The 16,600-nt window shown below is 42.8% G+C and overlaps 2 protein-coding genes across 3 annotated transcripts; both read left to right on the top strand.

The window, feature by feature from the left end:
* The first annotated feature begins 32 nt into the window (after window positions 1-32).
* stap2a (signal transducing adaptor family member 2a) lies at window positions 33-5,164 on the top strand. The gene is made up of 11 exons (XM_080482860.1): window positions 33-368; window positions 1,195-1,266; window positions 1,364-1,483; window positions 1,569-1,625; window positions 1,721-1,872; window positions 1,956-2,087; window positions 2,191-2,260; window positions 2,904-3,006; window positions 3,107-3,202; window positions 3,565-3,693; window positions 3,776-5,164. The coding sequence occupies exons 1-11, from the start codon at window positions 261-263 to the stop codon at window positions 3,829-3,831; spliced, it is 1,095 nt and encodes a 364-aa protein (XP_080338986.1). The 5' UTR covers window positions 33-260; the 3' UTR covers window positions 3,832-5,164.
* A 3,362-nt stretch (window positions 5,165-8,526) lies between these two features.
* Window positions 8,527-16,553, top strand: sema4e (semaphorin 4e). 2 transcript variants are annotated; one of them, XM_080482744.1, is made up of 16 exons: window positions 8,527-8,776; window positions 10,953-11,265; window positions 11,406-11,551; window positions 12,641-12,703; window positions 12,793-12,891; window positions 12,976-13,075; window positions 13,164-13,274; window positions 13,378-13,529; window positions 13,684-13,862; window positions 13,967-14,123; window positions 14,293-14,515; window positions 14,644-14,759; window positions 14,866-15,023; window positions 15,103-15,155; window positions 15,283-15,359; window positions 15,417-16,553. In XM_080482744.1, the coding sequence occupies exons 2-16, from the start codon at window positions 11,157-11,159 to the stop codon at window positions 15,918-15,920; spliced, it is 2,247 nt and encodes a 748-aa protein (XP_080338870.1). In that variant the 5' UTR covers window positions 8,527-8,776; window positions 10,953-11,156; the 3' UTR covers window positions 15,921-16,553. The 2 variants fall into 2 exon arrangements, with proteins under 2 accessions (XP_080338870.1, XP_080338869.1); XM_080482743.1 differs by having other exon boundaries at window positions 15,283-16,553.
* Window positions 16,554-16,600: the final 47 nt, after the last annotated feature.

Below are 16,600 nucleotides of genomic sequence, written 5' to 3'. Positions count from 1 at the left end.
TTATTCATAAAATACATCAGGGGGGTGGGATCATCTTTTCATTTCTTGCCTACCTGATTTATCGTTCAGTAATCACCAGACTCCGGGCTTCGACCTCACCACCCCCTCTTCCATCAAAATCCTAATCTGAACCAGCAGCCGTCTGCATCAGCCAGCTGTTGGATTACTGCCACGGCTCTATCTCATCGGGGAAGGCGTGTCAGCCCCCGAGTTCCTCAGCGCCCCCTTTGTCCTCGATCGGTGCCCAGCCAGCGACACTCATGGCGGCTGCACCCGTCAGGCAGCGCTCCGGATCGGGGGGACACCGGGCGCAGCTCCCGCTCTGCTACTACGAGGGATACCTGGAGAAGCGGGGCCCGAAAGAGAAGGTAGGTCCCGGGTCCGGTGCTGCAGGGGGTGCCACGGCGATTCCGTGTAAATACGGACGTGGAGGTCAGTGGGCGCGTGCGTGGGAGTGTGAGGCGCACGCCGGCTGATCCACCATTCCCAGGGTCGCTGTCAACTTCCTCATTGTGTCCGGATGGGCGAGGCGAGGCTGCACCCCGCTGCCGGTGGGGATTTGTTTTTGTCGGGGTTTATTGGGGAGGGGGAGAACGTGGCTGTCGGTGCATGCAACAATGTCTCAACTCGTCCCCACGCAAAAGACGGAGAAATACCGATGATGGCTGTCAAAAGAGTGTGTGTCTGTGGAATTACGTCACATGATGGGCTGGAGCCCCCTGTCTTGATAACAGAGCATCAACTGTTTGTCACAGACAGCATGTCCATCACTCCCAGTCCATATGACAAGTCCTGTCTTTCTAGTGCATTCTCCGAATCTCAACTATCAAAGTTGCATACAATAATTCAGTTTAATCCCTCAGTTTTGTCCTTGATGGTTATATTTATGAAAAATGAGGTATGGGACACCCTTACCCCCCCCCCAGAGGCGCACCCATCTCTCATTAGGCTTATTTCAATGCAACATAGACGTGTAATGTGAGCCCGGCTCAGGTGCAGGGTGCTGCAGTGATCCATGGCCACAGACCGACAGCAGCTGAGGCTCACTTACTATGTATCTCTTGGGAAAGGGAAGTGTATGAGTGATAAAGAGGAAATGGCCATCACACAGATGTGGAAAAACCTGCCCCGCCGTCATCACAGACGCTTGTCTCTTTGTCCACCTTTTGGTTGTGTCTGTCTTGTGTGTGCCAGGCGTCCAGACGGCTGTGGACCTGTCTGTGTGGAAACTCGTTGTATTTCTTCAATAACGCCAAGGACACCAGTGTAAGTGTTGAGGTTGTGCGCTGTCCTCCATGTGTCTCTGGTGCACTATGAGAGTGCTGACGCTGAAAAATGTTCTGTGTGTGTTTGCTGGGAACAGTACGTGGAGAAGCTGGACCTCTGTGGGTTTGTATCCCTGAAGGATGACTGCAGCCGGGACAGAAACCTGGAGGCGGCCAGACTCATCCTCCGCATGAAAGATGGAGAGACCAAACTCACAGTATGCCGTGCCACTCACGCTCAAGTGAAATTCATCAGAACAAACGCGTTCATATTAGAAATAAATGCACTGCTGTGTTTTCCAGGCACCTAACCTTGAATCACGGGAGCTATGGAAAGGTTTCCTCTACTCTGTTATTGACGTAAATATCTTTTGTACCCTGCATTTCCTAATTATCTCCTCTGTGCATTTTTTTATTTATTTTTTTAAATGATCCGCTCTTCTGTTCAATCACAGCTGAATGTGCCATCCTGCCTCACATTGCTACCTGGGCAGCTGCAGATGTTAAAAGAGGTGGTGGACAAAGAAAGGGCCAGGCGGAGAAGTCGGAATCCAGCGCGAGCCCCTCCTTCACCTCTCTCGGTCCCTTTAGTGGGAGAAATCCCACCGTAAGTTCTCCCTCGTCCTCCACTGCGACGATGCACTGTAGTAATAGTGCGTGCATGGGTCACGGAGTGTGTTTGGCCCGCAGGTGTTTTCGTCCCGTGTCTCGAACTGAGGCCGAAGTCCTCTTAGAGAGACACCCAGACTGTGGAAACATGCTGCTCCGTCCAGGCAGGGATGGGTGCTCGCTGGCTGTCACGACCCGACAGGACCTCAACGGGTAAACTCGAGCTGAATATCTGTAAGTTTCAGCCACGTGAGGCGTGGACGTCAGGTTGATCTCACATCTTTTCTCCTGTTTGTTTTGCAATTTTTGGCTTCAGGTCAGTGTTCAGACATTACAGAGTCACTCAGAGGGATCAAGGTGGTTACGTCATTGATGTGGAAAATCCTGTAAGTGCGTCTTTGCAGACTCAGTTTGAACATTTTGGTAGTTCTTTTGCTTGTTGTTGTAGTTAATTTGGTCATCTAATGAAAGTATAAAGATTTCAATCTAAAACTTTACTTCAGCCAAATTTAGCCATCCTCTTTCTCTTTCCTCCATTCAGTCAGTGCAGTTCATTACCAGTACCCCCCTCCAAATTAAAACAATCTCTATGGCCTATTTCGTAGAATCACTTTGAGACCGATGAAATGAGACCAGAAATTGCTTAAAAAAAAAGAAGAAAAAAAGTTATTCCATTGTCGTAAAATTTACATTCGCAATTCTGCAGCAGCCACTGCAACTTGGATCATTCACATTATGGCCAATGAACCAATTACCTTAATTCAGCAGCATTTCCCACGAGTGTACATAGGGTATGGAGGACATTGAGTAAATTGCAAAAGTGGGAAGTCAAATATTTGAGGCATGAAATCTCCTCTGGGCCGTCTGTGCTCTTTACTGTCAGATGACTGTAAATCTGAGGCGACACCTCAAACGCCGAATCCAGCTCTGTCCGCATTGTTGTTCTGCAGCACAGAGAGAAGACATTTAGAACAAAGGACATGAAAAATACGTGACAAATTTAAACGTTTCTTTTTTTTTTTTCTCCAGATTCCCTGTGCTACGCTACACGAGGTGATTGATGCACTGGTGGAAAAGACAGCCGGCACTCTGCAGCCTTTCCTCCTGGAAGAACCTTATGAAGAAAATATCAGTGAGAAGACACTTTAGTAGAAACCTATATTTCTGCCTTACTTGACCTTCCTCCGAAGGTTTGAGGCTGAGCATGTCTGATCTGTTTGTATCTTTATTAGCATATGTTTCTGCCAATGATGAAAATGGAGAACGGATCCTCCACACTGCTCCTTCCAGCCCGCTGCCAAAAGCCCCCGCTTTACCTCCCAAACAAGGTTTGTTCTTGTTGTTTTCTCCTCAGTTCATTTCACTTAATACAGCAATACCGCTCTCTCTCTCAGGACACTTGAATTCATTGGCTCAGTTGGTGGATTGTGTTGTCTTCTAGTTCCGGGATCTCTGTGTCATTCCCTGCTCTGCCGGTCCAGGTGTCTAACTGTACTTTGGCCAGTTACAGATTCTGGAGTCAGTCCCAGTGATTTACAAGCATCTTGCATAACAGCTTTCTCCATTGGTGTGCGCAAATGGGTGGAAAATGCTGATCGAGTAAAGCACGCCGAGACTGCAGGAGTCGTAAAACACAAGTCCATTAAGCGTTCAATAAAAGTATAATGCGCCATGCTTTCTTTCGGAGCAGATCGTTGGTCCACTAGCCCCCTGTCCAGGTCTCCCGCTCCAGACCGCCGTATTCTGGCCTCGCCGGTGCCGGCCTCACCCACCAACCCAATGAGACGACTCATTCTCTCCCCTTCTCCTCTAGCACAGAGTGAGTAAACAACGTGTCCATCTTCAAAAGGCTGTCCATCCACCTGTGTCTTAGCCTCAAGTGTCTTACTGTCTCTTCACAGCGCTCAACGAAGAACTCAAACTAAAACTGGAAAAGAGGCGGGCCAGTCAGGAGTGACCTTGTGCATCGATCTACAGTGCCAAACCTTTTTCCTCACTGCAGCTATGTACTCATCCTGTGCCTTGTAGCTGGAAGACAAGGAACTATAAAACCGCCTATTTCTTTGACGGAACGAAGAAGCGGTCTGAGTTTATTCTTTCAGTCTCATGAACGACTTAAAAAGCGTAAACAAGACCGATTAGGTCCTTAAGAGCAAGACAGGCTGCTTAACACTGGATTAAAATAATGCAATCTCATTAAACGTTACCTGCCTCAGTCAGGTCATGACCAACTTGTGCTTTCCACTTGCATATCCTGTTTACAAACCGCCTCTGATCAAGAAGAATGCCACAACAACAACAACAAAACAACACAGTGTACAGGAACTATGAATAAGTGATATTCTCATAGACCACTGGAGAGACGCTGATACAGAAAGAACCACCAGCTAAGCCAACGTTTTTGTTGTTGTTTTTTCTCCCCGTGTAAGCCCACATCTGGATGCTGAGCTGCTTCAACGCCGGGGAACTTAACAAACTGTGGATCACCTAAAATCAACTCCAGAGTGACAAACTCTGACCTGAGACGCTTCATCTGATCGGAGAGTAAACGAATCCGCGTTACTCTCATGCACCTCATTGCATAACACATGGCTGTATTATAAAGTGTGTTGAGCTGACCAGATAGTGAAAACTGCACAATCTCTGCCTGCTGCTCTGACTGCAATTAATGACTTAACCAGCAAAACCATTTCTGTATTGTTGCTTCAGTGACATTAACGTGGCTCATTCACAGCTCTGCTGTTGATGCATTTCAATGTGTTTTCTCATCATCTGCTACTGTATCTTGTGGTCTTATGTGGTGCTACGACTCACCAGGACTTTTTCTTGGAATTCCCAGGTGCTTTCATTTCCTCCTCGAGCAGAATCTTGTTTACTGTATTTATGTGTGACGATGCCCTCTAGTGGAAGTTCTGTCCACGAACAGGAGAAGAGACATTCGGTCTGCACAAAGATCTGGGATATCAGCACAAATACCAAACTATCCCGACACACTCTTGCAGAGGGAAGCTGATTTTTTTTTGGCTTCCATCACAGTATTATGTCCCATCCTGCATTTCTACCTGCAACATGTGATTTACAGATCTGATGGTGCTTGAATAAATATGAGGAATATTTCTACCTGTGAAATTCATACAAACTAGTGTCAAACTGTGACTTCATTCATAAGTGTCTTCTTACAATGAACATTTTCTTGTATCTTTGTACATGATGTGTTGTGTCTCCTCGATGACTATCAATGAATGGTGTTTGTTAGATTTTGAGGGCATTAAATTGTTTTGCATGGATACGAGTTGTTGTAATTTTATATCTGGTGTATTCCACAGTGTTCTCCACAGTCAATAGGGGAGTGAGACAATTTTAGAGATTTGCATTGAATCAATACGAAGAGCAGTGTTGTTGCTTGATCCAACGTCCGGTCACAGAAAGATAAACACTTGTTATTTTTTACCTTTCTGAACGTTTTAACATCTTCAATATTATCCCACACATTGACAATGAAAAAAAAAATCGTTTTTTTTATTTTTTTAAACTTTGTTTAGGACACCCTAAACGTGGTCCGCCAAAAATAGCTTCATGTCTTTTTTTATAATGGGGATTTTCTTTTCAGTGACTGGGGAAAATGAGCCTACACTCCCAAAGCTTGACTCACATCATACCCCTTTTACGCCACACGTACTTTATCACACCAAGTACTCATTTTACAGTGAATGCCGAACGTCCTAAGGTTTTTCACATCAGAATTTTATTGTTCAATATTCATCAGGTAAGTGGCCTTACTTCTGGTTTAGGTTAATGGCAATAACAGAAAACATTGAAAATTCACATTGTCTGTAGTAGAAACATCAGGACCATGTTTACCTAACTCTGTCGCAAAAACAAAAAATTAACTAATTCCATGGTGGGTCAGTCTGCTGGACAGTGGATGAGATGTGTCAACAGAACTTTGTAACCTTGTAGCGCCGCAGTATGTAATATTGGTGCAATATGTAATAATGTAATACATTTTCAACCCGTTGTGTAATAATGCTGCATTTTTGTAATAATCTGCCACAACTTGTAATAACATTCTTGAACGCATTTCGTGATAAACTTTGTCACATTTTGTAATAACTTGTTACATATTGCGACAGTTATTACAAAATGTGGGTGTTCCACTTTTTGATTTTTTTTTAAGAAGATGTAATGATCTGGTGCATTGTGTCATAAAGTCTGCCCTTATCTCTAAACGTGGCTCTATGTTTAATAATGAGAAAAAAAAATCCAGATTCAGTTGAACTAGAATGATATGTCACTGTTTGCTTTTGCTCATGTCTTGCCAACATAGCCTTGGTAGAATGCAGGGCTTTAAATCAGGTTTAACATTTTAGATTTTTTTTTTTATTTTAAAGTTACAAGCCAATCAGTATTTCCACCAGCCATTTCTATTTTTTTGAAAAAAAAATGAAACCTGGTTGTCGGTGCCACTGACTGCATTTAATCATTTTACCCGCGTTTTGTAATAACTGCAATTTGTAACAAGTTATTATAAAATGTGACAGCTGGGAGAAATCTAAAGTAATTATGACATCTATGAAGATAAACTTTGAATACATGATTTATAAACATCTCATCTTTTTTTTCCTCTGAGATTCTCAACAAACATAACAACAATGCTCATGCTTCCCTTACTGCTATGGACAGAACGACTAATCTCGCTGCATCCGTCCCTCCTGAGCTGTTATCCGTTGCAGCATGCAGTGATTTCACCCCAAAACATGTTCAGATAAGAATGAGAGTCAGTCAGCCCACCTCAGGCATTATGACTGTAACACCTACATCGCCACACAAGAATATTTTGTTTTATCAGGCACATTTTCCCCCTGTAGACTGAGCAGGGCTAACTGACATTGTTCAGCACATTAAGCCAAAACTTACAGCCTTGACACTTCACCCACATCGTAAAAACAAAACTAAAAGTTTTTTAACAGTTTAGCTCCAGATGCACTACAAAGAGTCAACAGCTCTAAAGACAGCGGTTATCAAACCTCTTTTAACAAAAGACTAATCTGGATGCGTCATCAATTTTTAATTCCAGGCCCTTATCAAACCTGACTTGTCGTTTTTATTATACAAATTAATTATTTTATGGCACAAAACAATAACTTCATTGTTTTTCAGTCTAGATTTAGATCAAACCACAGCACGGGAAAGGCACTTATCAAAATTCTGAATGACACTTATGCGAGCAGTGACACACCTAGTGTTTCAGGTTTACTGTTAAACAATCGTATAGCTGCATTTGACGTGAAATGTACTGATTGACAGACTTGAAAAGTGGTTGGGAATTCCTGACACTGCATTAAATTGGTTTAAACCTGACTTGCAAGATCGTGACTATTCTCTGTCGATAGATAATTGAAAATCACTTGTGGGGTTCCTCAAAGCTCCATCCTCAGACCTCTTTTATTGAACATGCTCCCTCTGACTCAGATCATGGAACATTACAACTTCTACTATTAGAATTATACATATGACACATAATTATATACTGGCATCAGTGACTAACCACAGCCCATCATACCTGCTCAGTAAGTGCATAAATGAAATTGATAATTGGGTGTGTCAAAACGTTTCACAACTTAGTCCAGAAAAAGGGTTTTGGCCCGCAAAGAGGAAAGGTTAAAGGTCATTTTAGACTCAGACCTAAAATTCAACAACCACATTAATTAAGACAATAATGTAATCAGCTTACTACCATCTGAAAAATACAGTAAGAATTGAAAGATTTCGGTGCCAAAGGCCTGATTTCATCTTACTTCTCGTCTGTAAAGCTTTGAGCCTAAATACAGCTCAGATTTATAAGTAAAATATGAAACATCCAGACCCAAGGTCGTCACCTGAGGAACAAACTTCCTGAACATCTGAGGACTGTTGACACAATCATTTCTTTTAAACTAGGCATTAAGTCATTATTATTTTCTTAGGATTTAATAAGAAAATTTTGGGGTTTATTTGTTGAAGTTTTTAAAACACATTTCTTAAGAGTAGTGGACACACTGGGATCATTGTGAGCAAAACATCAGTGTCACAGCCATGCTATCAGGGTGAGGTTGGAAAAACATGCATAATGCAACAGTATTTTTGACTAGTCACTGTATTTTTGCACCAGAAAGTTTCATCAAAATTGGCTTTTTGTTGAGATTGTAGTCATTTTTGGTAATAAATGCTTATTTTTTGCAAAAATAAAGACATGTCAGATGAGATTAGATCAGCCTTTATTAATCCGCATGGGGGAATTTGATCATCACAGCAGCAGTTTACATATATATAAGCTATGGTATGGTATGGTATGGATCATTATTTCAATCATACAAATATAAAAGAAAGAAAGAAACATTGAGATGAATAAAACAAAACAAACAACAAACTCCACCTCCACCACCTCGTCTTAAATTCCTTCAGGACACAACAGAATTTATGAGTGAACCGTGGCTCCTGTTTGAACATGTCGACGCTTTAGTTTTCCTCCCAATCAGATGCTTTTGTCGTTTGTTTGTTTTTTTTTTCTTTTTCTTCCAGCTGGTGTATTTTGAAGCACTTGTGCCCTCTACCGACGGATCAAAGTGTGAAAGAACAATGAAACCTTAATCAGATCCGAGGGCAGGTCCTCAGTTTGAACAGGAGAGAGAGAGAGAGAGAGAGAGAGAGAGAGAGAGAGAGAGAGAGAGAGAGAGAGAGAGAGAGAGAGAGAGAGAGAGAGAGAGAGAGAGAGAGAAACCTGCGCGGCCATTCGTCTCCTTTCCGCCGCGGGGTGCGAGTGCAGAGCGGGGTCTTCAGGATATCCTCCGGGAGGACAGAGGCTCCACACACGGAGGGTTAACCCGAAGGAAAGGGAAAGAAAAGCGCTCGTTCTCCAGGCGGTGAGTTCCCCCCCCCCCCCCCCCGCCCCCCCGGAGCGCTTTTTGTTGTGAAACCTAAGAGTTTCACCAAACGCACATGTCGGCCGTCTTTTTCCGCTTTATTCCACTTTGTGAGCTTTAGAATGCATTAAGTGAGTTTGTGCAGTGTGTTAAAGAGGATCTTTGTTAAAGTGGGTCTTAAAATCCTGTTTGAACAGGTGTTTTTCTTTTGGTGTTTTTCTTGTCGTCGTTTTGGGCGTGTCGGCGCGCAGGTAAAGTGTTGACGGTTAACTGAAGCCAGCGCGTAAGAAACGGCTCACTTTAACAATACTTAAGGATTTATAATGGCATGAACAAATTTAACGATACAGGCATGCAGTGAAATTGCTGGAATTGATGTACTTTGCTTCTGGGGCGTTAGATTTCTAGCCCATTGCATGCGTGCACATTTTAAAACATTAACAAAGCATTAATTTAACAGTGTATTTGCAACCTTTGGACCGTGCTTATGGAAATATAGTTAAATTGCTAACCTTATCCATCTTCCCTGAATTCTAGTAGCATTTCATACGTTAACAAATACAGGCAAGTAGTAAAATATCTAGACTATATATATGTGTTTTTGTATTTCGAACATTAGTAGAATAAACAACTAACTTTATGTACTTTGTAGATTTTATTTCTCCTACTGCAGACATAAATAGTGCCAACATTTAAAATAGCACACAGATGAAACAATGCATACAAACATAGTAAAGTTGCAATTTTTAACAATGCATACATATAAATGTAGTATTTTATAAAGCATGCATATATATATAGCAACATACATTTAAAAAAAACACATGGACACAGATAAAACAATACATGAAACATAGTAAAGTTGCTAACTTTAGTAATGAATACAGACATAGTAAAATCACTGTCTATAACAATGCAGGCATATATAGTAAAGTTGTAGTATTTAACAATGTAATAATTATTTTTTAAAAAGCACATGGACGCAGATAAAACAATGCAAAGAAACATAGTAAAGTTGCTATGTTTAACAATGCATGCAGACATAGTAAAATGACTATCTTTAACAGTGCATGCATACAGAATATATTAAAGTTACTAACTTTAGCAATGCCTGTAGCTACATAGCTAAATTTGAGATTGCATAAAGACCTGGTCAAATTGCTAACTGATGGTATAGCCTCAAGTTAAAGATGTTTATGTCTACTCTCTAACATCTCAAATACCTCTACACACACTCAATAATTCCCTGTGCCAGTTTTTTTACACATTAAAAAAAATTCTTGAGAAATTCTATTGGGATTATGATTTTAAAGAAACTCTCCTCTAAGCACTCGGCAAATAAGTTGCCTTTTGGGCATATTGTTCAATGCTGCATGAACTTGGCAACTGATAAGATACTCATTTGAACAAACTTGCCAATGGGCTCGTTCTTGCTTTGGTGCATGAATTTGACGGCCATGGAGCAATATGTGCATGCAGCTGTACACTGAGTAAAGCTGTCTTTGGCTCCAGGGCCAAATTTGTGAAACATCTTATCAGAACTGCATTCTCTGACATGTCGTGGCTCATCAGCCAAACACACACAAGGAAAGAAGCGCACAAACATACACCCACTTTGCAGGCGGTACTTGAAGTAATAATGCTTGACAGAGTCACTGAAAACGGCAGCCGTTATTGTAAAAGTGAGGTGATGCTATTGCAGATCATCATCCCGTGTTTTGCTTGAGAGGACGTTTCATTTCTAACCAACACGTTTCCTGTCTCTGTGTGTGAAATTGCTCTTGCAGCAAACACAGCGCAGGCACTCTTCTCTCATCTGCACCAGACTTTGGCACTCTCTGTGAATCTCTCATTGTGTTGGTGTTTGGTGCTGCAGGAGAGCTGAAGTTGACATCCCTGCACCCTGCTGAATGCCTTTCATGGCCCTGCATTAACATCACTATGGCACTGACAGAATTACTGCCGCGCTGACTTTAGCTCACTCTGTACTCTCTGGCAAAACTCCTTCACTTTGTTTTTGGCTTTGTTTTAACACATTCTAAGTGTGTATTCTCACACCCCATGTATTTTTTCCCTCCATTCCATGTTTTCGCTGCACACGTTAAGAGAGTCCTTTCTCTCAGGTCTCATGTCCGATGAATTGATTGTGATATCCGTACAACCTTGTCTCTTTCAGCCCTCCCCTGCTTTGTTTCTTTGGTCTGTGCCATCCATCTCACCATGGACAGCCTGCTGAGCGGGGCCAGTAAAGGGGCCAGTGCCCTTCAGACAGCACAGACCTCATCACGTCATAGATGCCACTCGCTGTCTTTACCCCTCTATGACTGACTGTTAGGGAAACAATAAAGCCTAAATTCCTCTTCGCTCAAACAAAGGAGCCATGCATCCGCTGCTGTCCCTCACTGTCTTTTGCCTGCTGCCCCTGGCCTTGATGCTAGAGGAAGACTCACCGTTGGACTGTGTCCCCCGCCAATTTGTGCCTTATCATAGTGAGTGTTGCTCTCCCTCCTGTGTGACATTGTCTTACCATGTGACGACTCATACGTTTCCTGTTTGGTCAGATTCATTTGGAAACAAGGGCCTGATCACTGATGGTTCCTGAGTTAAAGAGTCAATGTTCTGTCTCTAGGGGACAACGCTCATGTGTTTCACGAGGAAGGCGTGTTCAACTACTCCACCATGCTTTTGAGAGAGGACCTGAACTTGCTGCTTCTGGGTGCCCGGGAGGCGGTGTATGCTCTTGACCTCAGTGACATCTCCAAAAAACTTGCTGCAGTAAGAACATGTGTAAATTATCTGTATGTCACTAATGTGTTGCATTTGTCTTACAAAAAAAGAAAGAAATTCCTTATCGCAGAACTGCAGGGTTTTTCAAGAACAAATTTGGGTTTCATGACAAAACTTTACACCACAATCTTGCATAATAACAGACATCACTAACTTGACAAACTGCAATATAAGTTTTTCATAAGAGGCTCCCATCAGTGCAAGACAACACACCTGGCAGGTCGTGGTACACATGTCACATGCAGCTGCAAACATTCCATATCACAAATAACGATAGTTTTACGTTGATTTTGTATTTATGATTACGACAATAAATTAAATGCAATTCTTATAAATGGGTCTCTGAACAACCTATGCTGCTATAAAAATAAGTGCTCTTTATCTAAAGTTTACCCTTTTACTACTAGTGCAATGAGTGTGTGTGTCAGCAGTTTAACTTTCAGAAATTACTGTGTTGACTCACGTTACAAATGTAAACAGTAATAACGAGTAACGGCTTTATATGGGCGCAAAGCTCCACTTTGCCTCCCGGTAGTTTCTACATATTCATGGCCTGCTTATGGTTCTGACAAATACACACCAGCAGCAACAGGATGCGAGTGGAGTAGAATATAATATAATGTCCAAACGTTTACATAGAATGATTCACCTATTTCTAGATTTTATTCAGAAACAAAACAAAACTGTGATGTTTGTTGTCTGTCCGATTTCAATTTTTTAATTTTTTTTATTTATACAGGTAATCTCGTTGAGACGCGTGTTCTCATTTTCAAGAGAGACCTGTTAAAACACATAACACGAAATTACACAATATCTCATAAGGTGACTGGCAGAATGAAATAAAAGGACGAGGACATACAGTATATCAAGAAGAGATGATAAACAGTATGTCTTATTGATAAGTTTGCTTGTGGTCGCTTAGTCTCTTGTTTCCTCGATATTCTAAATTGTTTGCCCGCCAGTCACTTGTGAAATAGCGCCATGTACAATGCCAAAAGAGAATTGCATCTGTTTAATCCTTTTATAGAACAACCAAGTCTAAAAAAAATAATTTAAGTAAAGTTTTCACTTATTTAGGTTAAATGGGAAGTGACACAACAACAAGAAGAGGACTGTGAAAAAAAGGGGAAAGACCCAGAGGTTGGTTTATTTAATGGCATACTTGCACATTTCTCCATTTAAACTTTTTCTGAGAACTCTTAGACATGACTTTTCTGATTCATTTGCAGACTGAGTGCAAGAACTACATCAGAATCCTGCACAAGATGGAGGATGACAGGATTTATGTGTGTGGAACTAATGCTTTTGATCCAGAGTGTGACTACATGGTGAGAGGTTTCACCTGCCGCCTGTAGAAACCGCATGGATTGTTCAGTGACTTCAAGATCAGCTGATGTGTTTTGTTGGGGTAGTCTTATGCAGATGGGAAACTGACTCTGGAGAAGAAGACTGAGGACGGTAAAGGGAAGTGTCCATTTGATCCTTTTCAGAGATACGCCTCTATTTTGATTGGTGAGTAGCAATTATGCAGCCGGCAAGTAACTGTGGCTCAAATCTAAATCTGCCTTCATGGTTACATAAGAATTAATTGTCCCGTCAGACAATGACCTGTATTCTGCAACTTCGATGAACTTCCTTGGCTCTGAGCCCATCCTGATGCGCAGCTCTCCCGTCTTCATACGCACCGAGTTCAAAAACTCCTGGCTTCATGGTACGCAGTAAATACTTCAATACTTTTCCACTTTTTTCATGTCTGTTTCTTGCCTTTTGGTGGAGTGTTTCACTTAGATTTTTTTTTCTTTTTTCTTTGCCAGAGCCCAACTTTGTCTCCATGGCTCAGATGCCAGAGAGCGACAAGAGTGCGGAGGGAGATGATGACAAAGTCTACCTGTTCTTCAGTGAAACGGCTGTGGAGTGCGACTGCTACAACAAACTTGTGGTTTCTCGCGTGGCTCGCGTCTGCAAGGTGATGAAGAGTTTACAATGAACGCGTGCACTCGTCGCAGTTACAATGGTGTATAAGCCACACTTCCTCAGTGGTTGTGACTCCACCCTTTCCGCTGCCTGATTGCGCATCCTGTTTGCCTTGGTGCCGTTATGTCATCTGTCCGCGGTCACAGGGGGATCTCGGAGGTCAGAGGACTTTACAGAAGAAGTGGACGTCCTTCCTGAAGGCCAGAATGGACTGCCCAGTGCTCGAGTCCCAGCTGCCCTACATTATCCAAGACACATACCGCTGGTGTGACCTGGAGAAGCATTGGAAGGAGTGTGTTTTCTACGCCGTCTTCACCCCACAGTCGTACGTTTGAATTAAGGGAAATGTTAGTGCTGAGAGGATTGAGAATCTCTTGCCCGTTAATGTCTTCAGCATTGTAGTCAGCTGAACTTTTCTGTGTGCTCCAGGGGCACGTCGGGTCTGTCTGCTGTGTGTGCGTACCGTGTGTCTGACATCAGCAAAGTATTTGCGGAGGGGAAGTACAAGACCCCGGTCACCGTAGAAACCTCTTTTGTCAAGTGGGTGATGTATAACGGAGATGTCCCTGTTCCTCGGCCTGGAGCTGTAAGTCTGCCCAATATTCAGTGTGCATGTGTTTATTCTTTTGTTGTTTTGTTGTTGTTGTTGTTGTTGTTTTTATTTTGGGAAATGGCCCAACAGGAAGCCAATTCTGTTTGTATTCTTGACTCCGTTGTTCTCTCTTTTCTCTTTCCTTCCCTTCTTTCCTTGCCAGTGTATAAACAATGAGGCTCGTGAATCAGGCATAAATCAGACTCTGGACCTCCCAGACCGGACACTTCAATTTATCAAAGATAGGCCCCTCATGGACCAGGTCATCCAGCCAATAGGAGAGAAGCCTCTCCTGGTGCGGAGGGGGCCCACGTTCACACGGATCATAGTGAATGAGGTGCAGGATACAGATGGCGAGAAACACCACGTGATGTTCATGGGCACAGGTTTGTGCGCTCAGGATTTTTTTTTCAATCAAAACTGTAAAATATTTTCAATATGTTTTACTGTTATAACTTCATATCATACTGTACACTTGTAAAAATGGCATGTCTTACTGTTTTTGTATGAAAAGAGAAGGGCACCATGCTCAAAGCAGTCAACTACAACGGAGAGATGTTCATCATCGAGGAAATACAAGTGTTTGATCCCCCGGAGTCCATCAAGATTCTCAAGTTTTCTAATATGACGGTAATTACAATTCATTACAGTTAAATAAGTGTTTCGTGATGTTTTAATGTGGATTGTTTTACAGTAAAGCACATCAGTGACTGTCTGTGCGATCCAACATGTACAGGGTCACCTCTATGCTGGCTCAGACTACGGAGCAGCACAAATACCACTGGCCACCTGTGAGAGGTCGTCATCCTGCATGGACTGTGTCCTCGCCAGAGATCCATACTGTGGCTGGGACGCAAGCGCTAAGAAATGCATCTCTCTTTCTAGTCCACACAGGTCGGTAGCTCTCCAAACAGCCGTGCGCTCTCTTCTAAATAAACTTACTGCACTTACTGTATTTTGTCTCTTTCCTCAGAGAGCTAATCCAAAGTGTGAAAGCGGGAGATGCTTCTCTTTGCCCAGATGCTGGTAAGTTGTTCACTTCCATGTACGCTTACAACTGCATTTGAACAGGTGTAAACTCCACCTTCACCTTTAGCCATTCATAGTTTCATTAGTCTGAAACGGCTCATGCCAACCTGTGTTTTGATTTCAGACCCTGTCAAGCCTTCCAATCGGTCAATCTGGCCTGGTGGTAATCTGAAGCTAGACTGCCCTTCACCTTCCAAACTGGCTAAAATCAGCTGGGAGCGGGATAACGGCGCTGTGGAGCCCTCTGCTCGCTTCCAGCTTCTAGAAGACAATGAACTGCTCATTCTCAACGCCTCGGTTAAAGACGCTGGTCGGTACCGCTGCCTCTCTGTGGAGCGCTCCAAAACTGATGAGTACACAAACACTGTGGCTGAGTACCAAGTCTCAATAAACCCGGCAGGCCTTGACAGAGGGGGTCTGCCTCTGCTTCCTCAAGCTCAGACTGATGGACCCTCAGTCCCTGGACTGCAGGTTGTAGTTGCACTTCTTGTTATTACTCTTCTGGCTCTTTTGGCCTGGAACTTTTACAAAGGCCATCTACCTCTGCCATGGAACTGTGGGAAGAAGAGCAGTGAACAACCTCAGGGTGCGCACCACGAGGAGGCTCGGAACTTCTCTGTCGCTCATGGAGCTGCAGCAAGGCCTCCACCTGCAGAGGACAAGCCCCTGGTGGCGGAGGCCGACTACAACCCCGGAAACAACAACCACACCGGTGAGGAGGGCGCCTCTCTACAGTACATTGACGACGAGTCCGAAATTTGAAAACCACCAGCAGACTTTAATTTTTTCCACTGCCACAATGTAATTAGGGTCCGAGCACCAAGGTGGAAGGATACAATTGGAACCGCTCAGAAAACGTGTTTTTAATGGCCCAAATCTCAAATTGTTACCGAACGCATCAGACCCGCGATCGGACCCGTATTTCACATTTGATCAGACTGATAGTCTCAGTCCTGCAAGTCGCGAGGACTTATTCTAGACTGCTTGCAGCTTCAATGGGGTTTCTTTTTTTTGTTGCCGGTTGGCAAAATACTGGATGTATTGATTCATCTGTGATATGAGAGATAAAAACTTTGCGTTCAAGGTGTTTACAGCAAGTTAAAGCACAAAAAACCTTCCAGGCTTTGTTTGGAGTGACTGGACTGCTTGAGACTTAACACCAAAATAAAACTTTTGATGTCTTTTGTCCAAGTAGGAAATACTTGAATTTCTGCTTCGCCTTTAATTTTATATGCAAGTATGTTTTTGTATTTTCTACTAATACCCTTTCATAGAGTAGGATATCTTGTACAGGTATGACGATCACAAGGAATGTTCATTAACTGAAAATGGGCCACTTTTATTTTAACACCTAGCTGCAAAGGTCTGTTAATGAAATAAAGTCTTTCAAAATGTGATCCTTGTCATTGCAGTGTATTCATGTTTTCTTTTCATCAAGATTT

Source organism: Lipophrys pholis, assembly GCF_963383615.2.
Source record: "Lipophrys pholis genome assembly, chromosome: 1".
Lineage (NCBI taxonomy): Eukaryota > Metazoa > Chordata > Actinopteri > Blenniiformes > Blenniidae > Lipophrys > Lipophrys pholis.
Note: the sequence above shows the minus strand (reverse complement) of the source record. Positions and strands in the feature narration are given on the sequence as shown.